The sequence below is a fragment of the Tenrec ecaudatus genome, chromosome 16, assembly GCF_050624435.1.
Source record: "Tenrec ecaudatus isolate mTenEca1 chromosome 16, mTenEca1.hap1, whole genome shotgun sequence".
NCBI classification, from domain to species: domain Eukaryota; kingdom Metazoa; phylum Chordata; class Mammalia; order Afrosoricida; family Tenrecidae; genus Tenrec; species Tenrec ecaudatus.
In genome coordinates this window covers 15,343,447-15,371,441 of record NC_134545.1, presented here as the reverse complement: position 1 = coordinate 15,371,441, position 27,995 = coordinate 15,343,447, and the positions used below count along the sequence as shown (strand labels likewise).

Below are 27,995 nucleotides of genomic sequence, written 5' to 3'. Positions count from 1 at the left end.
TTCTGCATTTCAGGGGCCAAGGGGCCTAGAGGCAGCCTGGTCCCGCTCCCGCTGCTGGAACTCCTCGTGGGCACGGTCTAAGTCTTCAAGCATGGCCAGCAGACGGACAGCCATTGTTCTTTGCCGGACGAGGTCATTAGGATAGTCCCCTGGGAGAAAGACAAGGGGACCGTGTGGACTCAGTTGGGCCACTGTGGTGCACCACAGCCCATAGCCCGCAGGTGATTTACTTGTGACCTAGACGCTGTCAATTGGACCAGAAGCCCCCAGGCCATGGACAGACCCACCTATGGCAGTCGGGGCCCAGGAGGGCAGGAGGGTAGAGACAAGGGTAGGCTTGGCAAGTTCTGGGAGAGGTGCAAGGGAGCAAAAAAATAAAAGGGGGCGTCCTTAACCCCTCACCTTCTAGGACATTGGGGCCCACCCCAGTGTCTGCCTCCAGGGTTGTATCCGGATTGGGATCCTCCAGGAACTTCACCCTGGATGTTGAGAGGAAGAAAGACAAGGACTGGCTCCCAAGCCTCCTCTCTCCCTCTACTGGTTGCTGGAGAGATTGCAGGAGGCCTTTCCTCCTTATCATCGGGAAGAAAGACAGGGCTTTCTACTCCCATAAGCAATTACAGTCTTGGAAACCCACAAAGACGCGGCAGTGGGTTTGGTTCTTGGTTTTCTACTCCGATAAGGAGTTACGACCTCAGAAATCCACAGAGGCAGTGCCACCCTGTCCTATCGGGCGCTATGAGTTGGCATTAACCCGATGGAGTGAGTTTGATTGTTTTGTTTTTATCGTTGTCAGAGCAAACATTTCTAGAGCACCAGACACTATTCTGATTAATAGGTGAATTAATTCACTTAATTATCGCAACAAGCCTATTGGTTCCATTAGGCAAATTGAGCACTGTAATAAGTAGGCCGAGTGATGGGCCTACGGCCGCATCAAAAAGCAACAGAAAGCCATTGCCATCGAATCTGTTCTGATTTATAGGGACCTGACAGGGCAGAATTGGGCCTCACAGGGTTTCCAAGGCTACTGAAATGGGGCAGCCACAGCTTTCTCCTGAGGAGCAGCTAGTGGATCTGAGCCATCAACCTTCTAGGGTAACAGCCAAGTGATTAACTGCATTGGGCACCTTGAGTCGTCAGTTCAGCCTCACAGCGCCCCCTTCCAACACAGCGACACCTAGGGCGTCCTAGGTGGTCACCAGGTCTTTCCCCACAGACCCGACAGGTGGGCTGGCACGGAGACCGTTTCGCTTTGCAGCTGAGTGGCTGAACCTTTGCACTATGGTGGGTGATCTGAAACGCTAACTAGGTGCCGGGGCACCCACAAAGTCTTCTGGGACAGGTGCCATTGCCGTGAAATAGGTGGCTGGGTCAGGGTTTGAAGCCAGGCCAGGCAAGTTTATAGAGCAACAGGGAGCTGGGAGCCAGAGCAGAAAGGACGCATGCCAGGACTTCCCGGTGAGTGGGGGCGTGTCTCCGGCGCCCAGGGAATGACTAAAGCCCCATGGTCCAGTTCTGCATTAGGCATCCTGGGATCAGCCAGTTCTCACGGAGAGGGTGGGTCCACGGACGTGGTCAGAGGGGTAGACACAGACATGGGCCGGGTGGGGGCACCCACCTGAGCTGATCCCGCCCCAGAAGCAGCTGCCGATACACCATCTGCGCCTCCGCATCAGGGTCCAGAGGGTCACTCCAATCCCCCAGGGTGACCGCCGAGTGGGTGCGGCTGCAGCCAGCAGCTGAAGGGGGCAAAATACTGTGGGTGACCACACCCCTTCCCAGACAGCCCCCCCCCCCCACTACCACCCCCACCCCTCAGCCAGGCATCTGCCAAGTACGGCTCCCCATGCCTCTGAAATTCCTCTCCAAACCCCACTGTCCTGCCGCCTCTGGTGGTCTCAGGACTTTGGCCTCGGCCTTCACCATCCAACCTCCAGCCTCCTGCCTCACCCACTCGCCCTGCTCTGCCTCAAACGCGTCTTCCCCAGCCCTGGCTCCAACCTCTTCACTGTCAACACCTCCTCCTCTCTCATCACAGCTGAGCAGTGCCAGCTTCCAGGATGCCCACCTGGATTGAGGCTGGCTCAGAGGCGCCCTCTGGAATGGCTCTTGGAGTACTGCAGTCTCATTGCCTGACTAGGGAATCGCTTACCTTGAGAACAGGTCTGAATTCGTCGGCCCAATCCCGTCTACATGCACATCATCCCCTGCCCCAAGCCAAATCCAATGTCACTGAGTCGATGGTGCCTCACAGCGACCCTTCTGGAGGGTCTCTGAGCCTGTAGATCTGGCAGATAACCTTCTCTTTCTCCTGCAGAGCAGTGGGCTCTTCTTGGCACTAAATCCCCAAACTCAAACTCGCCACCATCTAGTCGATTCTGACTCAGAGAGAGCCTACAGGGCAGCATACACCTGGCCCTGGCGTTTCCAACACTGTCCGTCTATACGGGAGCAGAAAGCCTCATCTGTCTCCAGAGGAGCGACTAGTGGGTTGTAACCGCTGCTCCTTTCAGTTAGCAAGCAAACGCATCACCCGCCGCACCACCAGACTCCCTACATGATCCGCTCAACCCAACTCAACTCAGTACCACCGAGTCAATGCACTAGCGACCCTCCAGGAGGGTGCCGAGCTGCCGCCGTGAGTTTCCGAGGTCGTAATTCTTGGTGGTTTGGAACTGCGGATCTTGAGGTCAGCAGGCCAACGCCTGACCCATTGTGTTACCAGGGGCCCCTACATCATAGTAAGGACGCCACTGCACTCACGGTTCATGAGGACATGGTATGGATCAGGGGCAAGAGGAGCCTTTCCGTTCCCGTAACGCATTTCAGTGTCAGAAACCCACCGGGGCAGCTCTACCCCATCCTGCAGGGTCGCTCTGAGTCGGCATCTATTCAATGGCAGTGAGATTTTTTGGGGGGGAATGAGGGTTGTTTTGTTTTTTCGTGTTTTCTGCTTTGCGGTATAGCCCTTCAAAGCAGCCTTGGAGGTCAAGACTGCCCTCTAGTGCTGTCAGGGGATGCCAGCTCACAGGACCTGCTGGGACGGAGACCTTCCCCCACGGCGGAGGTTCCACGGCGGGATGCCTTAAGAGAGCAAGATGCCACACCTCGCAGCCGCTGATGGGTTCAAACCACCCACCTTTCAGTTAGCAGCCAGTGCTGAACAGCTGCATCAGCAGGATCCTTGAGCAACCGCGTTCACACTTGTGGAGACCCAGAGCACAGGCCATGATCACGTGGCCCCAGGAGATGGGCCCCGCCCCGCTGATTGGCAGGTGGGGAGGCGGGGCCTGCAGCCCGCCCCACGCCCTCACCTGAGCGCTTGGCCTGGAGGCAGCAGGTCCAGCGAGCACCGCGGAAGGCACCAGGGTGGCAGGCAGCCAGCTTGTCCGGGTTGGGGGCGCTGGCCTTCCGCAGGGCGGAGAGCCATTGATTCAGCTCGTTCACGTTCTGCAGGGAACGAGGGGGGCGCCAAGAGGTAGCTAGGGACGGACCCCAGGGACATCCCCTCAGGCTCCATCGTTGCGGGGCGCCTCACCTTACACTGGAGGTAGTCGGTGTGCAGCGCTCCCGCATCGTCCTGGGTCACCACCTGCATCACGTGGGGCAGCTGGAAGGCGCCCTCGTCCACGCGCTCCACGGCGCGGATGCGTGACACCGGAATGGTAGAGCGCATCTGCAGGGAAAGCACAGTCGCTGGGGACCCGGGCCCAGGGATCGCTCTCTGGGGTGTCCCCAAGCGGGGCACTCCCCCCACCCTGCGTGTCTGGGCTGTGTGCTGCATCCACATGTGAGCAGCGCAGGCCTGAGCGGAGTCTAGGTCTCCGCCCCTCCTCTGACCACAATGACCATGACCATGGTGATGATGAGAACCGTATTAGGGGCTGCCAAGTGGATTGGACTGGCGGCAACCCTATATGACAAACCGGGACTGCCTGCATCCGGTCTCCTAAGCCGTTGGCCCGGGCTCTACTCCCCTGCAGTAGCAGGGTAATTCCAACATCCACTCAGCATCCCAGCCTTTGACCATGGTGTGCGTCCTGTCTGGGTTGCTGGTCCAGCTCCTGGACCTTTGTCCTTGAGGAATCTGTTCTGACCTTGGCCACCCAAACCCCCAACAAATTGACTGCCATGGAGTAGAAGCCGGCTCCTAGCGAGCCAATAGGACAGAGCAGAACTTCCCCTGTGGGTTTCTGAGACTGAGGCTGTGGCTCTTTACAGGAGTAGAAAGCCCTGTCTTGCTCCTGCAGAGCAGATGGGGGTCTCGAACTGCTGACCTTGCAGTTAGCAGCCCAACATGCAACCACTATGCCGTCAGGGCCCCTTGCCACCAGGGGGTGACCATAGGGCGTGATTTTGCTGAGTCACTGTCTGATGGGTGCAGCCCTGGGGGTATATATCTGCACGGCTGGGTACCGCCTACCAGAAGAGCCCAATGATATCCTGAGTCTACACGGCGGGTGGGCATAGATCTTGGGGGGGAGGGGGCGTGTATGGGTGGTGACAAAGGGGGAGCATGATTATGGACCATGCCTGGGCCCATCCTGTGCCCACTTTTGCTCTGTGATCAAAGCGAGATGGGGGAGCATGATTAGGGGTGTGCCTGGCCCATCTTGTGCCCACTTTTGCCCCAAGCTGTGATCAGAGCCTGGCCTGAGACTTGGGGGGCATCTCTGAGTTGTGATGGGTCCTAAGAGGAGCTCAGGGTCGGGGGTAGGAGTGTCACTGCTAAGCACCTCTCCACCAGGGGCTGGGCCCAACCTGCAACTCTGGAGTCTTGGAGTAGGACAGGGTCTCCCCGCTGAGCCGGAAGTAGCGCTTCTTGAAGGTGAAGCGGGTGGCCAAGCTGGCAGACTCCTCCTTGCGCTTCAGCAGGTAGCCTTCCCGGACAGTCACAGAGGGCGGGACCAGGACCCGGGCTGGGCCCCCAGCCACTGCCAAATAGAGAAGGGGACAGTCAGCCCTCCCTGGGGGAGCTCCACCTGCCCCACCAGCTGGCCCAGGACCCCAAGGACCAGCTCGGTTCTGGATCCTCTGAAAGGGATGGGCATGGTGCCCTGGGCCCTCCACTTCCTCCCTAGGGCCTGGGACTCTGCAGCGGGTCAGTGTGCAGGCAGCCAGCAGAGGGAACCACGTCCAATGGGACCGGCCCCGGGCCACAACCAGGGCCCCACAGGCTGCTCCTCTCTGACTTGAACTGAACTCTGTCACGGTTGGGATCCCACAGGGTGATATGGACTTAACCCCTCCCTGGGTCCCTGCCACACAGTTAGTAAAAGACCCAATCCTTATACTCGCAAACAAAACCCACAGCCATTGATTCCTACTTGGACTTGATTCCGACTCTTATCAATCCTATAGGACAGGGTAGAACGAGCCCCATGGGTTTCCGATGCTGGAACTCCACACAGGAGTAGAAAGCATGTGTCTTTCTCCCGCAGAGCTGTTGGTGGCTTCAAACTGCCAGCCTTGAGGTTAGCAGCCCAATGCATAACTACGACACCACCAGGGCTCCTCCACATCCTCAGAGTGACCTCCAACCCCATGGGGCCTGGGCCCCTCCCCCACTCGGTCCCCAGCCTTCTCCCTGTACCCCAGGGCATTTGCACTTGCTGTTCCCTATGCCAGGATCACTGTGACTCGTCCCTATCTTCCTGCGGGTCTTTACCCTGATGTCACCTCCTCAAGGGCCCTCCTAGTCCACCAATCCAGAATCTCCACCTGCCACTCCCCCATCCCCACCCCGGGTCCTGGGGCCCAGATTGTTCTCAGAGCTAGGGAGGGAGGCCTGAGGGCTGCGAGGTGGACAGCCAGGTGAGGCAGGGTCTGGATACTCACCTTCCTCCCCTTCCACATCCACCAACCGGTCCAGGAAGTCCCGCACTCGGGAGATGCTCTGCAGCAGGAAGGGATGGAGGGGTGCCATCCACAGCTCCTTGCCCTGGCCCAGCTGCTGGCCCAGGTTCCCGATGCTCTGCACAGCCTGCAGTGGAGGGACAGAGGACACTGAGTCATGGTCCCTGGGTGGGAGTAGTTGGGGGGGTGTCGGTGGGTCCCAGACTCCTGAGTCCCAAAGCAGGGCTCAACCCTATCTCCCCACCCAAGACTGCCCAATCTTATGCATACTCTAGAGCCCATCCAAACCTCCAGACTTGGCTACTTTCCAAAGGAAGGGCTAATTCACACTAAAGTGTCAATGACTGCTAGCCTGCTTTCTATTTTCCTTCTGGGAAAGTGGGGAAAGGTGGAGGGGGTGGGTCTCATTTCTAGAGGACATTGGACAAGGTGAAGACTGCCTTCATAACTCAGAGTGTTAATGGTGGTTGGGGCCTCACACATGGGCTTCTCTGGGCCTCCAGTGGGTCTTTTGAGGGCCTGGTCTCCTAGGCTTGTTCCCACCACCCTGTCCCCCATTGGCTGAGAGCTTTGGGGACAGGGCAGACACCTTGGCGAGCAGGAGCAGCGAGCGACTGGTCTGGGGGTCTGCGTGCTGGTCCCGGAGGTCAAAGAGCTTTGGAGTGAGGATGGCAGGTGCAAAGAACCGCAGGAAGAGGAAGCCGCTGATGGCCAGGTATTTCACGTCCTGCCGAAAAAGCAGCACCTGCACGTGAGAGGGGCCCCCACGCCCACTTTTGGGGGCGGGGGACCCAGTGGCAGCCAGGGGCAAAGGGAAAGAGGAACCCTCCTGGTCAGCTAAGGGCCAACCGTGTCCACTTGGAAGTCTCTTTTCCTCTCCAGGCCTCCGTTTCTCCACCAGGGAAAACAGAGTCATGAGCCCATACCTGCACCATCCGACTTAGCCAAAGCTTCCCCCAGGCAGCCTGGTGCCTAAAGGCCACAGGTTCATGACGGAGCCTCCACCCTCATTCCCATTTCACAGATGGGGAGGCAGAAGCTCAGAGATGCCCAGTGACTTGCCCAGGACCACACCGCTGAGGAGTAGAGGAGGCAGGAGCCAAACGCAAATCACTGGGATTCAAGAACATCGACAGACCGGGTATGTCTCCATACATCTGTCCGTGCCTCCGAGGGGTTATCATGCCCGTTTTACAGATGGGAGAACTGAGCCCAGAACAGGCAGGTCACGTACCCCAGGGCCATAAATATCAGAGGCGGAATGAGAACCCAGGCAGGAGTTCACCACCCTCGCCTGCCATTCCACACCAGCTCCTGAGCAGGACCGACACCCAAGCACCTGGGATCACAGTCTGCACTGGGCTCACGCTGCAGGGCCCCCTAACAGCTGAGGGAGCTGAGGCCTGGTAGTGGGCCCAGAACGCATCCACAGGCTGCTCCTTACACATTGTCGGGTCTGTGTGAGGTGGGTCCCCCTCTGATCCGGAAGAGGGTGTGCCCGGAACCTGGGTGCATCTGGCTCCCCCCACCCTACGCCGGCTTTCTACCCACCCACCTCTCACACTCTCCAGCTATATTTAGCCCCAAAATATGTGCTCCTGGGGTTTTTTTTAGGGGTTTGTATTCACACATGAGACAATACGCTCGCCTGGGTGTGTGCCAGCTTCCGGGGGCACGTCGCCTTCACAGCAAGCTTCAGTTAGGAGCCAGCAGCCTGAATGGAGGGTCTCTGTCCTGCCCGTCCCTTTCCTCCTCCCCATCCCCAGGGATCCCCTTCAACCCTGACCTGCAACCCCTCCCACCCACCACCCACCCACACAGGCCAACACCTCCTCCCCAACCAGCTTCACCCTTTTCTCCAGGGTGAGAGCCAGGCGTCAGAACAGCCGAGAGGACCCCCTTGGATTTCTCCCATCCTTGTGGGCTTGAGGGTGTCCCTGCTCCCTGACCACGGCCAGGGTCCACCTTGAGCACTGAGCCTGGCTCTCCACAAGGGAGCTGCTCCCTTGCCTTTCTCCTCCCGGCCACAGCCCTGGCCCACTTAACGCCTCTGCTGGCATCTCAAGATGACAGCCGGGCCAAGTGGGGTGTAAAGAAGTCACCTCCCAGCTTGGAGCAGGGCGCAGAGCGTCCTCCTGCACTGGGTGGGGGTGGGGAGGCAGAAGGAGAGGATGAGGGAGAGAGGACAGAAGGGGAGAGAGCTGGGGGAAATTTTGGCTCGGAATGAGGGCAGGCCCTGTGTTAGCTGACAGTGTTGTTGGTACTGCTCCTAGGTCCCACCCCTAACTCTCCGGGTGGCCCCAGACCAGCCGCTGCCCCTCCCCAGCCTCAGTCTCCCCTTCGCCCACCTCCGTGCCCACCTCGTGTTCCGGCTGGGGGAAACGTTCCTGCACGCGCTGCCCCAGCTTCCTGAAAGCCAGGCGCATGGTGAGCGGGCAGCGTCCCACAGAGCCCACAATTGCGTCCACGATGGGCCCCAGGTAGCCAGTCAGCAGCCCCAAGCTGGTCTCCCGCACATGCTCCTCTGAGAGGGCGCCCTTGAAGGAGATCCGCCTGGAGAAGCAAGCAGAGCACCTGAGCCTCGGAGCCTCGGGCTTGGTGCTCCGCCCCCAGACACGCCGGCCGGGCTCTCGTCCACCACAACCTGGCCTTTGCACCGGCTCTCCTCCTGCCCAGAACACTCTTGACCATGCACTCGGCTGCAGGGTCCCCTCCTCAAGGAGGCTGCTCACGGCCACAGACCCTGCTTCATTGCCTTTCCAGTGGGCACCTGGAAAACCTCTGGCCTCAGGGCCTTTGCACTTGCTGTTTCCCACTGTCACACCGGTCTACCAGGTCTCCCCATGGCTCCGCCCCTCACCTCCTTGCTCACATATCCCCTTCTCCGGGAGTCTGTAGAAGGATCTCTGCTCACTCCCTGGCCTCTGGCCCCTCCCACCCCTTCCCTGCCTGGTTTCCTTTGAGCCACTCCCAGCTCCTCCATCTGTCCTCCCTTTAGATTGCGCCCACTCGTGCTCTGTGGCACCCTCAGTGCTCAGCCCTGGGCCTGGCACAGGAGAGGGGCTTGAACGCTCTTTTGGTGACCAGAGGACAGACTGGCCCTTTGCTTCCTGTTGTTAGCCAGGTCTGGAAATTAAGCTTTCTGCTCCCGTGTGAGTTACAGCCTCAGAAGCCCCCAGGCAGGGGCTGCTCGACTCTGTGCTACAGAGTCACTCTGAGTTGCCATCGACTCCACGGAAGAGACATTGTCATCCAACATTATATTCAGTCTCTCTGTCTCTCCTCCCCTCCTCCCCCCCCACCCCACCCCAAGGAGCAAAGCCTGGACTCAGCTCGCTAAGCCCTGCACAAGCTGCCTTCTGGAAATTGATTGGGATCAATGGGGTTGGGATTCTTTGATCTGGAAGAGGCAACCGGATGGGTTATGATGACGGCGTAGCCCGATCGGTCCCATCTGAACAGCTGAAGAACACCGCCGAGGTTTAGCTGATGACCAGTGAAGTGGCAGAGTAGAGGTTCGAACTCAGGACTGCAACAGTCATAAATTCATAACCCCATCCCCAGCAGCATAATAAAGGCTATCCTTCTGGGGCACTCGCCGTGGGCTGGGCTGGGCACATCCGTAGAAGCTTGTGTATTTCTCATAGCTGCTCACGGGCCTGTTTCAGATGAAATAGTAGGCCTGGAGTCTGTGGGGCAGGGCTGGGATTTGAACCCAGGAGTTGGATTCCAGAGTTCCACCCTTAACCTCTATACTACACAGCCCAAGGTTGTGCATGCTCCCTAGGGCTCTGAGGCCAACCATGCAGCTCCTGAGCCACTGTGCCCTAATGTGAGGTAGAAGCTGAGCCCTTCTGGAAAGGCTCCCGGTGGGCCCGGTGGGCTGGGGGTGGGGAGTCAGGGCCCCTTATTGAGCTCTGCTCACCGTGTGCGACCCAGCTCCATCTTGCATGGGTCCAGCTCCATGTATTTCTTCTCCTCGAAGACGCGACTGACCATTGGCTTCAAGACCTCGTGCAGGTAGGGCATGCCCACGAGCTGGGGGCGGGCGGCACACAGGGCAGGGCTGAAGACAAGGCCCACCAGCTGGGGGCAGGCCGGGGAGTCGCGCAGGGAGTAGTTCAAGGCCAGGCTCAGCATGCCCAAGAACTAGGGTGGGAGCACACGTAGCCCCCTAACCCCCCGCACCAAGCTCATGAGGCATGACTGGGGGGCATCAGGTCCAGCACGGCTCAGAGAGGCTGGGCCTGGTGACTGCAGGAGGTGCAGCTGAGGGCCAGGCCAGTCACGAGCCACCACACAGCCAAGCCCAACCACCCAGCGGCCCAAGGTTAGCCAAGCACTGTGTCCCGCTAAGCACCAGGAAGGGGAGCCCTCCAGAAATGGCCATCTGCTCACCTTCATAAACTGCTCCATGGACTTGGAGGCCAGCGAGTTAGAACGGAAGAGAGTGTTGGGGTTGGCTGAGAGGACAGTGGGAAGTGCTGCTGGGATATGGGGGGCTGGACCCAGCTCACCCCACCCACCCAAGATGGGGGCCAAGGGATCAGGGAGACCCACACCTTAGCCCCATTCACCAGGCAGCAGCTCAGAATGGGTAAGTGAGCTGCCTGGGGCCACATGAGCTCTTGATTAAGGACCCAGGGTCTGAGCCCAGGGCTGTGCTGGCTCCCAGGCTGGCTGGAGGTACATGGAGTGGGAAGCCCGACCCTCTCCCACAGGGACCCTTCTGTAGGCCCATCCCTGGGAGGGGGTTGGGGACGCATTAGTAACTCACTGGTCCGAGCCACCTCGCGCCGGGTGAGATAGTCCAGGAAAGGGCCGGCCAGGCCCCGGCCCAGGAAAAGCTTCACCAGCTTGGTGGCCAGGTCCTGGCGGCAGTCCCCCGAGGTCAACTCCTCCAGCAAGGCCAGGGGGCTTGCAGTGTCCTCCTGAGCGGGAATAGGAGGTGGGGCAGGTGGCCTGGGATCCAGATGGGGGAGGCCATGACCCGGACACCCACAGAACCTGCGGCACCTGGGGCCTGGAGCACCCACCTCTGTCGGGTCCAGCGCGGACTCCATGAGCAGGTCAGTAAGCGGCTGGTAGTGCAGGGAGGGCAGCACGCGGTCCTCAGTCAGGCGCACCTTCAGTCGCAGCGCCCCCAGGCTCCCCCTGCCAGGGCCAGGCCACAGGCGAAGGAGCGTAAGATGAAGGTATGTACATGGCTGTTTGCCAGATAGAACAGGCCTGAGCACAGGTGGGCAGAAAATCAGGTGTGAGCAGGCGTTGGCAGGTGTGAGCAGGCGTTGGCAGGTGTGAGCAGGCATTGGCAGTGTGAACAGGTATTGGCAGATGTGTGCAGGCGTTGGCAGGTGTGTACAGCCATTGGCGGGTATGAGCAGCTATTAGCAGGTGTGTGCAGATGTTGGCATGTGTGAACAGGTATTGGCAGGTGTGAGCAGGCATTGACAGTGTGAACAGGCATTGGCAGATGTGAGCAGGCATTGGCAGCTGTGGGCAGGTATTGGCAGGTGTGTGCAGATATTGTCAGGTGTGAACAGGTACTGGCAGGTGTGAGGAGGCATTGGAAGGTGTGAGCAGGCATTGGCAAGTGTGAGCAGGCATTGGCAGGTGTGTGCAGATGTTGGCAGGTGTGAGCAGGCATTGGCAGGTTTGAACAGGCATTGGCAGTGCGAGCAGGCATTGGCAGGTGTGAGGAGGCATTCATTGGCAGGTGTGTGCAGGTGTTGGCAGGTGTGAACAGGCATTGGCAGTGTGAGCAGGCTTTGGCAGGTGTGAACAGTCATTGGCAGGTGTAAGGAGGCATTGGCAGGTGAGCAGACATCGGCAGGTGTGACCAGGCAGAGACAAGTGCAGAGTGAATGATGTACGCTGGTGTGGCCTGTGTCTGCGGTGTGTCCAGAGAAGGGAGGTGTGAGTGTAAGGTAGAATGTGTGCAGAGATGGTCCGTGTGTGCAGAGTTGGACAGGTGTCAACAGGTTTGGGAGAAGCCGGAGTCCTGACCACAGGAAAGACCCTGTTCCCACGTGATCTGTGAGTGTCTGTAAGGTGAGCTTCTGTGTAAGCACACGTTGAATTCCATTCATGTTTACTAAATGAACATGTGCGTGGTGCGTGATGCGTGCGTGCGCAGGCACTGACGTGGTTGTCTGGTGGGGGCTGGCTGAAGACAGTTCCCAACATGGTCCCAGCCTGGCTCCTTCCCGAGTCCCCTACCCTCCCTCTCACCCATCCACTTACCCAGCATCCTCCTCTGCTCTGGGAAAGGGCAGGAGGCGGAACCAGCCATTGGGTGGGTTCTGCTGCAGGACCTGGGGGGAGAACTCCACCTGTGGGGAACCATGGGCCCTCAGCCAAGCCCTGCCCTGCCCGCCAACCCCCTCCCCACCCAGCCTGGTCAAAGAGCTCAGACATCTCACCCAAGCGGGAGCAGATGGCCTGCCAGGGCCCCCTCCAGCTCCCCAACAGGTCCCAAGGACCCAGCACGCATGCTCAGACCTTGCCCCACCCATATGGCTCCTTCCTCCTGCTCAGGCACTGAGGCTTAGAGAGGCAAAGCCACTGGCTGAAGGTCACACCGCTGCTGAGCAGAGCCGGGACTCAAACAGGTGTCTGTCCTCGGAATCCTGGTGGCACAGTAACTGACAATTGGACCTGTTAACCTGTAAGGCCAGCAGTTCAAAACCACCAGCCACTCCCACAGGAGAAAGACAGGGCTCTAAGCTCCCAGGAAGATTTGCAGTCTCTGAAACCCCCAGGAGCAGTTCTACTCGGTCCTATACGCTCCCTGTGAATCGGAATGGACTCGATGGCCGTGAGTGTGTGTCTCCTGGCTGTCTTCTTTCAGTTCCATCCGGGGACACAAATGACATCTAGGGAGCCGCTTAAGGCGGTGTGGGAAGGCCCTGGCCCCTCCCCCTTCCTCCTTTAAATAACAGCGTTACTGAGCCGGAATTTGCATGCTTCACAATGCACCTAATTGCAGAGCAGAAGCCAATGGCAGTCCCATATGGCCACAGAGCTGGGCAGCCACCCTGGCTGTGCACAACCCACACCACAAAAGCCCAGGGCAGGCAGTAACTGGGTCCATTGTCAAGAGACACCCCCTTGCTGTGTAGCCATTCATTCGCTGGTGGACATTTTGACTGTATCCACTTGGGAGCTGGGGCGCCTACTGTAAATGCACTCAGCTACAGACATGCAAATACAACCTTTGGGGTCAAGCTGAGTATTCATCTCTCTTGGGCTGGCTCTTGAGGTGCGTCAATAGTTAACCTTTAAGGACCCGCCAGGCTATTTCCCAAAGAGCAGCACCTTGTTTACAATCCCATCCGAAAGGCAGGACTGAGCCTTTCTCATTACTTTGCTCTCGCGTTGCCTCCTTTGAAAAATAAAAATAATTAAAGTTCTGAACGTGTGAGGCAGTGCCACTCATATCCACTTTACAGATGGGAAGGTTGAGGCTTGCAGAGCAAGGTCTTGCTTGAACCCCAGGACTTCCGTTCTGGTATCAGAGACACTCGAACTCACATCCAAGCTCAGGCCTAGGTCAGACCATGCCCTTGAGCCTGCCTGGCCCTCAGTTTCCCTGCCTGTAAAGGGGGCTTGCAGTAGTCCCAGCTCTGTGGCCGTGAGGGGGTAGATAAGGGGGTTGTGTTGGAGAGGCCTAGGGCAGGCATATAGTCGTCCTGGCTGTTCTGTCTCCCGAGGGTGACCAACTGTGACCTCAAGTCCTTTGAGAGAGGCTCAGTCTTGTCTGTACAATGGGCACTCAAACTTCATCGTCCTGGCTGACTTGAGACTCCTGGGGAACCTGAGAAGGCAGCTTCCACATCTGCCAGCTCCAAGAAGGCTTAGCGATCTCCCCCTTTCTGTCCCTTGGAGGCACAAGGGAGCCACAGAGGGTGTCAGGGAGAGGGTGCTCACCATTCCCAAGAAGTCATTTTTGCCCACCATGTCCCAGTCCCAGAGCTCCACCCGAAGAGGGGACAGGGGCCCCGGTGGCTCTCGCAGCTCCAGCACCTCATCCCAGTGTGGGAAGCGGGTCTTCTTGATGGTCTGAGGAGGGGAGGGTGGTCTGTGAGGGAGAGAGCTGGTGCTCCCACATACACCCCACTACACCCCACCTCCCCACTTGCCTCCCCTTCCCCACCCCACTCACTGTAGTCTCCAAACTCTGGCAGCCCCAAAACACACGAGCAAAGGGGTCCGACGTGCCAGAGATATCCCGGGGGGCCAGGTCCCTAGGGAAAGATAGGGGAGGGGGTAAGGGGAGCCAGGGGGTGAGGGGACCATACCAAGTTGATGGTGGAGTCACTTCAGGGTAAAGGCTTTAAATGTCACTGGTTTACCAAGGCCACGTCCTGGTCCATCACCACCATGCCTGCCCAGACCCAACACCTTCCCCGCCCCCCCCAGGGGGCGATAGTTCCCTTTTCTCCAAGGGAGGAAGCAGAGGCCCAAGATCAAGGTAAAACTGGGGAGCAGGAGTGTTCCAGAGCCCCTGAAATTCCCGGACAGGAGACCGCATAGTTCCTTGGCCTCTCTGAGCCTTGGTTTTCCCCATCTGAAAGCGGGAGAAATGACAGAGCAAGTTCGAAAGGCCACAGGTTGACTGAGATGAGGTGGGTGAAGGGCAGACTTCGAATGCTCACTCCCTCAGCAAACACCTTCCTATACCTGCCTGGGGCTCAATAAAAAAAACTGTGAAAGCCCCTGATTCTGGTCCCCAGGACCACCCAAAAGACCCACCTCAGTCAGCCTCCCCACCTGCCTTTCCCAAAGCCCCCTTCAAATCCAGGGGCACCCACTACCCTGGGTGGCTTGCTTCCTCCTGCTCCTCTCCCACCCCTGTTCAGCATCCTGAGTCTTCTTCTGTTTCCTAGGAGCTGGCCCGGTTGCTAAGCGACAGCCATCCGTCCCTTTCCTGCTTGCAAGGATCCTGCACAGCCTCATGACTGGGGAGGGGGACGTGGGTGGGCACACAGCAGACCGGGAGTCCCTGTCCATGCTGAGCCCCTTCACCTGTCCCCTGCCTCCCTGGTCCTCTCACCTCCAGACTCCAAGGAGCCCCAATGCAGATGAGAAATCTGGAGATGGTGAGAAAGACACAGAGAGGTCAAGAGAGGGCTTTAAGGTCCTACAGCAATGCAAAGATCTATCAAAAAAGGACTGCTGCAAATCCTGGGAATCTTTATGATGGCCGAAAGAGGCGACATGAGAAGCTAAAGCTATTGTTTCTCAGCGGAGCCCCCATCTCGGTCCACACACACGCTGCTGAAAGCCCCGTTTCTCTCTGGTCCTTCCCCCGAAGGATGCTGCATCTTCCACGGCCACCGTGTTGAAAGGGCACTTTGGGCATCCAAGAGGGATACCTCGTCCTGTTCCTTTCCCCTGTGCTCTGAGTGTGCGGGTCAAAAGAATTGAGAAGGGGCAGGTCAGGGCTGCAAGGTGGGCGGAGCACTGCTTCCCTAGGAGCAAGCGCTCGCTCATAGAAGAGAAAGAGGGCTCCTCTCACGCAGCTCCCCGCCAACACGTGGACCCCGCCACCTCGGGGGACTCAGTGTGGTCTCCCAAACCAGTCAGCATCACCTCCGGCCTCTCTGGGCTGACTTTGCCTGGCCCGGCAGGTCCCCTGGGAGGCCGCTGTTTGGACTGGAATCCTTTCGAAGGCTCCCTACGGTGATTGTGGCTGTTCTGGTTAGATGTTCTCCAGCCCGTGCTGACTCACAAGGGGCGAAGCTCAACAGGACACCATCCTCACCTCTGTCGCTACGTTGTGTTTTGTCAGGGCGAGGGGGTCCCCAACACCCGAACGGGTCCCTCAGGAGCAACTTTGCGATTGTGGAAGATATTAAAGACAGACAGACAGCGGGGCACAGGGCCTCCCCATCCCATGTCAGGATGGAGAAAGACAATGTATTTTCCAATGGGTATAGACACCGTATATACTTGAGTATAAGGGGACCTGACTATCAGCCGAAGCACCTACTTTTATCACATAAACGGCATTAAAAATGTCCTGGGAAACTCGACTTATACTCGAGTCTATACAGTAATGGGGCTTAGAGAACTTTCATAAGGCCTGCACGTCATACAGCTAACAGGTTCCGACGTCGTGGGGTGATACCATAAATGAATAACTTGATAGACAAGCAATGATGCGAGTCATGGTCTTGACCTAGTGCTGGTTGACCTTGAACCCCACCCAAGTCCTCCCCAGGGGGCTGCTGCATGTATGGTGGGCTGGCTATGGACCCTGATTACTTTTTTCTACAGATCGCCTTTAAGCATATGCAGTAACCAGGCACAGAAATGATTCATCATATAGGGGAGCTCCTCTGTGACAGTTCTTTTGGGGGGGGGGGCTTTTATTGGAGGGACTGTGCTCAGTCATGAGAATGTACATGAAGACTTATTTATAGCTCATCGCCGTGATGAGCATGGATGAATTAGCTGCAGGGCATCTTCCTCCAGTCCCTCCGTTGACCACAATGTGTGAGCATGTCCGTCCGTCTCCTGGGCGGCCAAGACAGAGGCACCCGTATGCCGGATGGAGAGACACTGTCCGCAGCCATCCGCTGACCTCAGACACACGCCCCACCCCACTCTTTTGGGAATCACGCTGGGCATGGACGACCCGCCACCCTCCCAGGGATCCTTTCTGATTTCTCCTGGTATCAGCACTGCACTCGCTGGGTGGAGGAGAGCATGGGGCAGTGAGGTGGTGAAACAGGGCAGAAGGCCTGGATGGGGAAAAGCAAGGGGTGAATTCAGGGATGGGATCCAGCAGGTTGGCACCGGTTCGTCAGGACCAGTAGCTCGGTTGTGTTTTTTTTGGTTGTTCTTTTGGTCGAGTCTGGTGAACCGGTTGTGAAAAGGTCACTTGTCATCGGCATTCCCTCAAAGACGGGCGGCCGTCCAGTGGCCCCATGCGGAAGTCACAAGCTCACCCGCCCTTACTCTGTTCTTCACGCTCGTCTGGGCGGCAGCGGCGCGCCGAGAGCATGTGGAGATCATGGCCGGCCTCGCGGTATATGGGGTTTGGTTTGTTTTTAATACTGAAAACGGTCACTGGGGCAGCGAACCCGTTGTTAAGTCATTTGAATCTCACCGCTGGGCACAACCATAGGTGGGTTGAGGAGGAGAACGAGGGATGTCACATGAACTGGGGCCCCTGGAGGGGCATCTGTGGGCATGGCTGCACCCTGCCTCTGCATCCTTCCCTCTCCCAGTGTGTCTTTGGGGCGGTCTGTGTCCCTCCCACCGTTCCCTATCTACCTGAAATAGGTGGGCCGATCCCCCACCCTCCCCTCTAGGAATGGATTGGTGACCAATCAGAGTCAGCTCTGAATGAGCCCATTCAGAGAAGCATGTGTGCCCCAGATGGCGAGAGTAAGACTACGTCCTAGGATGTTGGTGAGAAATCGAAATCCTTTGGGAATGGCTGAGGGGATAAGGTGCTCATCTTTGCAGCCCCGCCCCCACCCCCTCCAATCTGGGGAAAGGCTGCCAAAGACTGAAGCTAACACAGAAGCCAGATGGAGACAAAGTGCTAATGGCAGTTGCTCAAGAGCCTGGATCCAGCCATGCCTGAAGCACACACCAGTGACCTAAGCCAATAAATTCACTCTTCTGCTAAAGCCAGCATGGCTTGGGGTCTTTGTCGCTTCCTATTTGATTACTAACCCCTACACACACACACACACACACACACACACACACACACACACACACTCCTGTATCTGGCCATCTCGATGGACTGGCCTGTGGTTGCCAGTCACTGGGGGCCCAATAAGGATTTTTACCCAGAGACTAGTGACCGGTGAGCCTGGAGCTGCCCACTCGGACAGAGATCCAAGTCCTGAACTCAGAAGCTCCGCTAAAGTATGGAGGTTCTACAGACCAGGCCGAGCTGGGGGCCGAGCGGCCACTTCTCCCTAGGTCCCCACTCCCCCTCGTGACTCACCTGGCCTGGAGCATGTGGCAGCGGAGGCAGCGGCCCCTCCCATCTTCTAGCACCTGCACCGCCAGACGGATCTCCCCCTGCACCTCGGCGTCCGGGTCCACGTGGCTCAGATTGATCCAGCTGTCGATCCCTGCCGGGTGGATGTCGTTACTGTTAGGTGACCTGGAATCTATTTCTGACTCCAAGTCGCTTCGTATGACAGCGTAGAACTGCCTCATCGGGCTTTCTTTACAAGCTCGCCGCCATCCAGTCCAGACGGACTCACAGCGAACTTACAGGTAGGACTGCCCCTGTGGGCTTGCAAGCCAGTGTAACTCTTTATGGGAGGAGAAAGCCTCGTCTTGCTCTCGAAGAACGAATGGTGGTTTCGAACTGGTTAGCAGTCCAACGGGTAACTACTGGGCCACAGGCTGTCCTTTACATGGAAGTGGATCATCGGGTCTTTTCTGGTGGTGGGTTCAAATCCCCACCCACCTGTGGGTGAGGAGCCACGGGCCCCGCCACGGAACTCCTTTAGCCGGCATGGAAAACAAATCCCCACCTGACTCACTGCCATCGAGGCCATGCCGACTCACAGTGACCCTGTAGGACAGAATAGAACTGTCCCTGTGGGAATAGACAGCCTCCTCCTTCTCCTTCAAAGCAGCTGGTGGGCTTGAACTGCTGACCTTGAGGTTAGCAGCCCAAAGCGGAACCCAGTGCACCCCAGTAAGTAAGCCCTACAAGTAAGTCACTACATATGTCTGCAGTAAGTCACAGACTGCTGGGGACCCCTTCTGACGTGGGCAGGGAAATGGTGCCACAGAGTGGGAAGAGACCTCAGGTGCCCCCGCTGGTAGGTGGCTGAGCGAGGACTTGAACCCAGGCAGGGTCGTCCCAGGACCCAGCTGGGATGGTGAGAGTCCCATTCTGCAGCCTGGCTTATGGCACCTGGTCCTCATCTGGTCCAAACGAGTATAGGGCCTCAGATTCCCCTTCCTCCAGGAAGCCCTCAGGCCCCTCCTCCTGACCTGCTGCCTACACTCCACATAGCCTTCCCCAACACCTCTCTCCCAGTCAGTCTAGCCAAGTCTTGTTGAAAAGGGTACCCAGCACACTGGCAGCCACATGGGCCACGGTTCCATATGGGTGATGTGTTGGGCTCAAGGCGGGCAGTTCGAACCTACCAATGACTCTGCAGGAGCAAGATGAGGCTTTCTGCTCCCATCAAGATTTACACCTCAGAAACCCACAGGAGCAGTTCTACCCTCTCTTAGGGTCGTGGTGAGTCAGAATCCACTCCAGGGCGGTGAGTTGGGTTGAGACAGAGTCAGGAAGGGACTCGGGTGTTGGTATTGGGGGAGCACTGGGCCGCTAACCTCAGGGTGGGTGATTCAAACCCCCAGCCACTCCTCAGGAGAAAACGAGGCTCTCTGCTCCTTTAAAGATGGACAGCCTCAGAGACCCGATAGAGCAGGGGTTCTCCACCTTCCTAATGCCGTGACCCTTTCATACAGTTCCTTATGTTGGGTGACCCCAAACCAGAAAATTATTTCCGTTGCTCCTTCATCGCTGTCACTTTGCCATTGCAGCAAACAGACGCTTGTTAATTTCCCAACACGGCCCAGCCCGTGGTTGCCACCTGTCTACCATACTTACACGCAACCAGCTCCCAACACTCAGAAATGGTGAGCTCCCCCGCCTGCCCACCCCCCACCCCACCCCACCCCCGCCCCTGGAACTGCCCTTGATGTGGCCAGTGGCTTCAAGACTCTTGTTTTCCTCTCAAGCCCTTAGGCTCCTTGAAGCCAGACCTGGGATTTCATTCATTTAATCCCACCGTCTTGGGAGGGTGTACAAGGCAGCTTACAGCTCAGTGGGCAGGGCAAGAACACTGAATTAGACTGGGACAAGCCCTGGACTCACACCTCATCTCTGCCATGGCTAGTCGTGCAACAGCTGAGTCCCATCTGCGGTAAAACGGGGGTGACCCGGGTGCACACCTCCCCTGGGTACGGCTGGGACTAAGTGTAAAGCAACTACAATGTTGCCGAGGACGCACCCATTCCTGTGGTGGAAGAGTCAACTCCGACTCATGGCAACCCTGCTGAGCAAAGGAAAACTCCCCGGAGGGTCGCTGAGGCTGGGGATTTCCCAGGAGCGGACTGCCGCATCTTTATCCTGCAGCGTAGCTGGTGGATTTGAACCTCCAACCTTCCACCTGGCAATGGGGCACCTCAGCACTGCACCGCTAGGGCTCCTCGCACATCGTCTGCCCTCGTTAAATAAGAGCGATGGTGATGATCGTGATGATGAGCACACAGAATGTTCTCGGCGAATTCCGTCGTCGGCTCAAAACTCATTGCCAATGGGCCAATTGTGACTCACAGCGACCTCACAGGAGAACGTAGAACTGCCCCCTGTGGGTTCTCGAGACTGTTAATACTTTACTGGAGTAGAAAGCCTCACCGCTCTCCCATGGGGCGGCTGGTGGGCTCGAACTGCTGACCTTGCAGTTAGCAGCGCAATGTGAAGCCCACTATGCCACCAAGGCTCCAGAATCAAAGGGCTGGATTATTTTAACTAAGTGGGACAACTCATAATCCTCTAGACAAAAGAAGAAGGAGAAGAATGTCTAATCCCTACCTCACTCCTTCCATATGGATAAATGCCAAGTGGATCAAAGATTTAAAAGAAAGAAAGAAATTGTTGCTAGAAAAAAAATCATATTTAAAAACAACAACTTTTAATCCTAGGGTTGGGAAGGCCTTTTCAATATGACAGAAAAACAAGAATATATATATATATATATATACACATATATATAGAAGATGACTACAATAAAAGAAAAAATATATACATAGAAAAATTGTAAGCAAAGGCAAAGAGAGAGAATATGGCTGATATCACAAAGTGTTTTTTCCCTAATATGTAAAAAGTTCCTACAAATCAATATATAAACACACGAAGAGACTTTTGACCTTCTTCAGACACAAGGGCAAAATTCTCCAGACTGGAAGTCCCTTTGCCCCTTATGGAGACGAGATGCACATTTTGGATCATGGTTGGCTTGGGTGTGGGCGAGTGAACCTGGACCTGCCTCTTACAGAGAAGAACTTAACAACAGCTCTCAAAGGTGCAGATGCGGACACTCTTTAATCCGGCCGATCCACTTCTTGGAATTGACGGGCGAAAACCCAAGCGCGCGTGAAAGCACATCTTCATAGAGGGTAAGCAATACAAGGACCCATCAACAAGAAACTAGGCAAATAAAGGATGGCACAGCCCCATACAGTCACACAAAGGATAAGGGAGCTCTGGGGACATTCCAATATGGAAACATCCTCAAGGCACAAGGGTCAGACCAGGAAGAGGACAGGGAGGGAATACACAAACTCATGGCTCATTTAAAATCAAACTAAACTAAACCCACTGCCACTGAGTGGATTCTGACGGATCGCGGCCCTCTAAAACAGAGTGGAGCTGCCCCAGCGGGTTTCTGAGACTACAACTCCTTATGAGACTAGAAAGCCTCATCTTTCTCCCAGAGAGCAGCTGCTGGTTTCGAACGACTGACCTTGCGATGAGCAGCCCAGCTCATAGCCCTCTACCCCACCGGGGCTCGAGGAGAAGTCCCAGTGTGAAGAACACAGACCGGCACTGAACCGCCTTGGTTCAAACTCCAGTCCAACCACGTAAGAGCGTGTGATCTTGGTGCAAAGCACGCACCCCAGTTTGCTTGCCTGGAAAATTATCTGTCCACGGGTGAAGTCAAACAATGTCTGGGGATGGTGTGTGCTGATACATGCCAACCCCTTAGAGTTCAGTGTACTGTGAGCACCACATGAGCCTTGGCTGCCATTCTTGCTGTTGTTATCTGCTTGCTTGTATCTACTTAAAATCTCTCTACAAAGATCCACATCCGCACCTCTGAGCCCATTCTCACTCAGTCACCCTACAGGACCGAGTAAAACTGTCCCCCCGGGGATTTCTCAGACTAACTCTTCGCCCGAGCGCACAGTCTGTCTTTCTACAGCTGGTGGTTCCGAACTGCTGACCTTGTGGTTAGCAGCCCAATTCTTAACCACTGTGCCACCAGGGCTCTGGAGAGACACACAGGAAACAGGCCGGCCCAGGGGAGAGGAAGGCGCAGAGTAACTGGGCCCAGAAGGTGTGTCGTCTAAGTGGTTTCTGAGAGATGTGAATGAATGAACAGTTTGCTACATGGAGCGATTAACAAGGAGACGCATGAACAAAGCCGACATCGGTCTCCGCTGAGGCTCTGACTCTGCGGTGCCCCCTACAGATGCCCATAGTCTCACCACCACACCTCCCTCTGCCCGGAGGGGAGCCCGAGGCCCTACCCACCTCGGGAGTCCGCAGCAATAGCCTCCCTGCTCAGTGAGATCTTGCCAATGACGTCGTCGTGCCTGCGGAAGGGCCAGCAGGTAAGGGCCCCAGTCGGGGGTGAGGGGACAGGTACTGAGGGTGGGTACTCTGGTATGGGGTGTGACCCTGCACCCTGCTTCCCCTTGGGGACCCAGGCTTGGGCCTCCAACTCACCCCACCTCCCCGCCCCTATGCGGCTGTCCAGCCACACACCCGACGGTGTCCTGGTCCAGCACGTAGAAGGCCAGGTGGTGGAAGTCCAGGGGCAGGTGCACCGTGTACTCTTCACCCCAGAAGGGGCTCAGGCTCCGCCAGACGGTCGCTGTCCTGCAAAGGGGGCACAGGGGTCCTTGGGCTATACAGGCACTTCCGGGGGACCCAGACACTCACTCACTGCGCGCGCACACACACACATGATACACACGAACCCAAACACAGAGACATCACAGAAACACACACATACATATGCCACAAACATACACACATACTCAGACTAAGACACACACAAACACACACACGAACATACTCTAGGACTGTAACACACAGAGGGACACACAAACACACACATGAACATACTCCAGGACTATAACACACACACACAACATACACATGGGCCCCACTACACATCTACGTGCCCAAAGACACACACAAAAAACAGACACGCACAGCCAGAGACACAGAGACATGTTCATACACACACAGGCACACACATGCACACACAGACATACACACCCTCGGAAACTTCTAGAGACACACCTGTCAGAACACAACACGCAGGTTACACACCCCTCTGTGTACTTGCCTATACAGTTATGTGGTTGCTCACCCATATAGGAAAGTAATGTCTGATAATGGTGTACGTTGATAAACACACAGAGTCTCCTCCACATACAGAGAGAAACACAGACCCAGAGGCTCACAGACACACAGACAGGGGATTCCACAGATGCACACACACACACACTCACATACACATACACACGCTCCCCTATTCACACACACATTGTCCCCTCCCTCTCTCCTTCTCTACCTTCTTTCCTCTATCTTTGAAGACTCACCCCCATCCCCACCCTGGCAGGTTGGGGTAATCAGGACAGGACAGACCCTATAGTGCCTCTCCCAGGGCAAGTAATCTCCAAGACCAGGTGGGGAGTGGACAGGGAAGCTGGGAGGGGAGACAGGGAGACGGAGGCAGGGGACAGGCATCCCAGGTGGGAGAAAGGCTTGTGCCAGCCAGGAGGCAGGTGGGAGGGCAGGCAGGCAGGGGAGGAGCTGCTGGGGATGAGACAGCAGAGAGCCCTAGGGGGTGGGGGTAGGGGGGCTTTGCAGCAACAAGGGGAGCATTCAGGATCCAGTCCCAAGCCTGCAGATGCACCTTCCTCAACCGAAAGGGGGCAGAGAGCTGACATAACCCACCGAAGACACACTGCCCAAGCCTGCTGCTTGTCCCTTCTCCCAGTCACTGCACTCCCCCACACACACATACCCCACCCCACCCCTGCCCTGGCAGCCCACCCATGGGCACCACCACCACATGTAGCCTCAGAGTTTCCTCCTGAACCCCCTCACCCCCCACTCTGGGGCCAGGGAGGTTCCTCACAGCCCAGAGAGGGTCAGGCAGCAGCCTGGAGTCACAGCAAAGACAGAGCTATGGGTCTGAGAATGGGGGTCACAGAGCATGAGCCCAGGGAAAGCAGAGGGGCCCTCTCCCCCATGCTCAGCTCCCCACCCCCCGCTCCCTGCCCATCTGGACCAGAACCAGTGCCAGAAGCATCCTGAATCCTGCCCTGTCTCCATAGGAACCGAGACCTCAGCCACCCACTGGCTCAGTCCTGCGGGAGGCCGAGCTGTTCTGTGGGGGTGGGAGCCGAGCTTGGTCCAGCCAAAGCCCCCACCCCTCACTCATACATCCACACCAGTACCCACGTCCCCAAAGAGGCAGGCATGGTGCACAGATGTGGGGGGGCGGGGTAGGGCATGCACACATATGCACACTGGTATACCCACAGGGACACACATGTGGTCCCAGGTGCTCCCACCTGCGCCCACACATACACTTGCACACACACTCACACATATACACACTCACACTGTCCAGGGCTGCAGCACCCCAGAGGCTCAGAACCAGGCAGCCCAGCCAAGCATGAGCTGCCCACCCCCCGGGAGGCCACCGTGGGCGGCAGGGCCGGGCAGCCACTAAGTCAACCCGGGAGAGCCAACAGGGACATGTGGCATCTATCCAGCTGGTGGAACTGGGGTAGGAGAGGCGGTGACAGCCCCAGAAGGGTCAAGGCACAAAGCATCCTCCTTCAGAGCCCCCTAAGTCAGCACTGCACGCCCCAGGGCTGCGTGCCCCCTCCTCACCTGGCCACCACCTCGTCATCCACCTTCACTATGCAGTAGGGGTCACTGCTCCCCGACCTGTGAAGGAAAAAGGTTGGGGGGAGTGGGGCGGGTAGTCATGGGTCAGATCTCCATCAACCTCCACCATACACACAGGGGAGACTGAGGCCCAGAGGCAGGAGGGGGTCTGCCCAGGGGCACACAGAAGGTCCAGGCAGAAGCAGGGCCCCAGGGGATCACAGGAGAGGTCATGGCTCCACTGCCCACCCAGCATGTGATCCTGTTCCAGCCCATCCAACCTCTGGGGACACGGAGGCAGGAAATCAGACAGCCCAGAGCCCCAAGAGCATGCAACGTGGAGTTCTCCCGGGTCTCACCAGCACCTAGCTTAACCACCTTGGCTGTCACCCTCTGGGGTAAGCATTGCCCCTCATATCCAGAGGGGTTTCCCTGGGGAGGGGTCAGAGAGTGGGACTCTCCCACTGCAGGCACAGGCCAAGGGACCCAGACCTCAAAGCTCAACCAGTAGGAGAGGTGAAGGGTACCTTAAGGACCCATGCACCACCACCTCTGGCAGCCCTCACCCCCCTTCAAAATAAGAGTCACCAGTAAACTCCAAGCCACCACCTCCTCTACTCCCCTTCACAATAAGAGTCACCAGTAAGCTCCAAGCTACCACCTCCTCTATCCCCCCTTCATAATAAGAGTAACCAGTAAACAAAGCTGTCCACATAATGATCTCCTGTGCCCACCCCATCCCAGGAGCCTTTTGTGTGTGTGTCTTCCCCCACCCCCCCGCCCCAGCTCAACTCAGCCTCAGGGCCTTTGCCCCTACTGTGCCCTCTGCCTGGGACTCTTTGTCCCTGATCATGTCATGCTTGGCTCCCTCCTGTCATTCAAAGCTCAGCCTAAAAGTCACTTCCTTGGATAGGCCTACCTTGACCACTATTTCCCTAACTTGGGGACAGGCTGTGTCTGGGTTACCGCTGTGACCATTGGGCAGGGAGACCCATGGTGGCTCAGTTTCCCCATTTGGGCTCCCCATCCTCCCTGGGTCCCCTGTGACCAAGTCATCCATTGTGAGTCTGGATCTCTGTGGCTATAGATGGGTGTCCCATTCCTTGGGTTTTCCAGCTGCAGGGAGGGGGTTGAAATGGGCTGGAATGCCACAAGACAGTGGCTGGGGGACAGGCCTCATTATGGATTGAACTACGTAAGCCCCCCTAAGATATGTAGTGTCAATCATAACCCCCAGGCCTGTGGGGAGATTTGAGGCAGAAAGAGTGTAAGGCAATCTCTTATGAGGTGGGAGAGAGAGGACACAAGCCAAACAAACGAGAGCCACAGTAAGGGGCAGAAGTCAGGGGGTCAGGGCCTTCCCCAGAGTCCACCAGGAGAGGAAGCCTGCCCCCAGACTTTCAGCCTCCTTAATGGCGAAAACATAAATTTGTTTCTTGAAGCGGTTGCAAGAGCCCTGCATAACTAAGACACAACCCCTCCGGTCGACCCAGCCTGCCCCCTGGCCCTCATGGGAGCTGAGCTGGAGAGAGAGTGAGCGTCAGCAGAGGGGCCTTATCAGGCACCCATCAGGTATGGGTGATGGTGGCAGGGGGGCGGGGGGAGGCTACCCCTTCCAGGCCCTTGCTTTTCCCAGACCTTGGCCTCTCCCACGACCCTAGCCTTGCGGACGCGTGGGAAAACAAGCCCCTCCGTCATTCACCTGGGGTCTAGTCTATGTTGTGGTTCAAGTGCCAGCTGGGTGGCCTTGGCACATGGCTTTGCCTTGGGCCCCAGTTTCAGAATTTGTGAATCAGAGAGGGCCCAGGGTAAGCCCTCCCCCCCAGCCCACCCACCCTGAGGTCAACAGCCGGTATTATCAATAATTCAACTCAAATCACCTCATAGGGACCCTCTAGGACAGAGTAGAACTACCTTCGGGTTTCTGAGACTGTCACTCTTTGTGGGAGTACCAAGCCTGTCTTTCCAGTCAGCTTTAAAAGCCTTGCCCTCAAACCTGGCAAGATGGTGACCGAGTCTCAGCATCTTTATGTCCGGAGAGGGCACACACTCCATCCAAGAGACTCCTCTCCCTGCCCCCACCCCACCCCCAAGTCTGGAGCTGCCAGCATGCTCAGAGAGCCCTAGACCCTCCTGGGGTTTGGTGGCCCCTTCCAGTGCCTTGTTCTGCAGCTGGGGTCCCCCTCGGAGCTCACTCTTGGTCAGGGTGGGGGGTAGGGAGTGGAGGAGAGGCAGCCACCCATAAAAGCAAGCCATGGGGAAACAGGCAGGACAATTCCTTCCTCAAGCCAAGGTCCAGGGAGCCACAAAAGCCAGTGGCCACCCCTTCTAGCCCCTGACCCAGGACTAGGGGGTGGGCAGTTCCTAATAGGGGCCCCCTCCGCCCTCCAGCAGGTTCCACATCCCCTACCCCCTGCCTCACTGCCTTCCCAGTTCCAGAAGGTCTGATTCTGGGGCGTGCTGAGGGGACATCTCAGAAACAGGGATGGGGAGGACAGTCTGTAGGTGCTGCGTTCTTGCAGGCAGCCCCCTCCAGGTGTTTTTCTATGTGGGGCGCTGAAGAGGGAAGGGAGGGGACTCAAACTGCTCCAAGGAGCCTCCCCGCCCCCCTCTGCACAGATGCAGTGTTCAGGAGTCATGACATCAAAGGCAGAGGAAGGAGCCAGCAGGGCCCTCGGGAAGGGAGGGGGACAGTCCAGTGGAGCCCCAGGCCAAGCTGGGCAAAGGTTCAGGGGTCACAGGACCCCACCTTAGAAAAAGGCTTACAAGATTGAGACTCAGAGCACCCATTACCCTGATGGGAAACCAAGCCCCAAAGTCCTGCCAGGGATCTCACACCTGTCCCAGGTGCTGACACCCTGGAACCCCTTCTGGGCTCCCAGCCAAGTGGGAAGAGACTCCCCCCCCCCTTTCCCGGTCCCACCCCCACGCTATTCTGTTTATTCTGAAACTGCTAGCTCAGCGCTAAAGGACCCAAGAGATACACACAGAGGAATATCAAGGCCCACCTGGGGTGGGGGGGGGGAGATCCCCCAGGGTTTGCGTCCTAAGACCCCATGGGGCCTGGGCTGTCCCACCTCCAACACCTGTCTGGACTAAGGCAAGCCCTCCTGCCGCTCGGACCCCCACCTCAGCTCTGAGAGAATCCCATCCACCTGTTCCCTCTTAAGCCCTGAGGGACGCCCCTGGAGACTGGGGGAGTATCTGCTAAGTGTGGGCGCCCCACCCTCAGGACAGGGATGGACAGGGGGTCTCACCCCACAGGTGCAGACCTGTTCCAAGCCCAGTCACCGCTCCGTCCCTGCCCGGCGCCCCTCACCCACGCCGCCCGGGGTACTCACACGTCCTTGGCCGGCAGCGCGCGGCCTTCCACCACGCGGACATTCAGGGAGCTGCTCTTGGCCATGGCGCCCAGACCCAAACTTTGCGGGTCGGA

The 27,995-nt window shown here is 57.3% G+C and overlaps 1 protein-coding gene across 6 annotated transcripts; it reads right to left on the bottom strand.

Moving 5' to 3' along the window:
* Positions 1-9: 9 nt before the first annotated feature.
* Positions 10-27,995, bottom strand: RASAL1 (RAS protein activator like 1). 6 transcript variants are annotated; one of them, XM_075534050.1, is made up of 21 exons: positions 27,901-27,995; positions 24,563-24,619; positions 22,412-22,525; positions 22,178-22,239; positions 17,831-17,960; positions 14,024-14,105; positions 13,789-13,920; positions 12,103-12,191; positions 10,896-11,013; positions 10,637-10,790; positions 10,258-10,322; positions 9,785-9,897; positions 8,220-8,412; positions 6,449-6,604; positions 5,842-5,986; positions 4,765-4,937; positions 3,542-3,679; positions 3,318-3,453; positions 1,622-1,742; positions 403-479; positions 10-149 (listed from the first exon to the last, which is right to left on the bottom strand). In XM_075534050.1, the coding sequence occupies exons 1-21, from the start codon at positions 27,963-27,965 to the stop codon at positions 10-12; spliced, it is 2,460 nt and encodes an 819-aa protein (XP_075390165.1). In that variant the 5' UTR covers positions 27,966-27,995. The 6 variants fall into 6 exon arrangements, with proteins under 6 accessions (XP_075390165.1, XP_075390161.1, XP_075390162.1 ...); XM_075534046.1 differs by having other exon boundaries at positions 6,449-6,586; positions 27,901-27,965; XM_075534047.1 differs by having other exon boundaries at positions 3,542-3,595; positions 6,449-6,586; positions 27,901-27,965.

Excerpts from the sequence above, each read along its gene's own strand:
- RASAL1 (XM_075534050.1), bottom strand. The coding sequence starts at position 27,965 with ATGGCCAAGAGCAGCTCCCTGAATGTCCGCGTGGTGGAAGGCCGCGCG. Across the intron at positions 24,620-27,900 it reads GCGCTGCCGGCCAAGGACGT|GTCGGGGAGCAGTGACCCCT; the intron begins GTGAGTACCCCG and ends TTTCCTTCACAG. Across the intron at positions 6,605-8,219 it reads TCCCCCAGCCGGAACACGAG|GTGCTGCTTTTTCGGCAGGA; the intron begins GTGGGCACGGAG and ends TCTCACGTGCAG.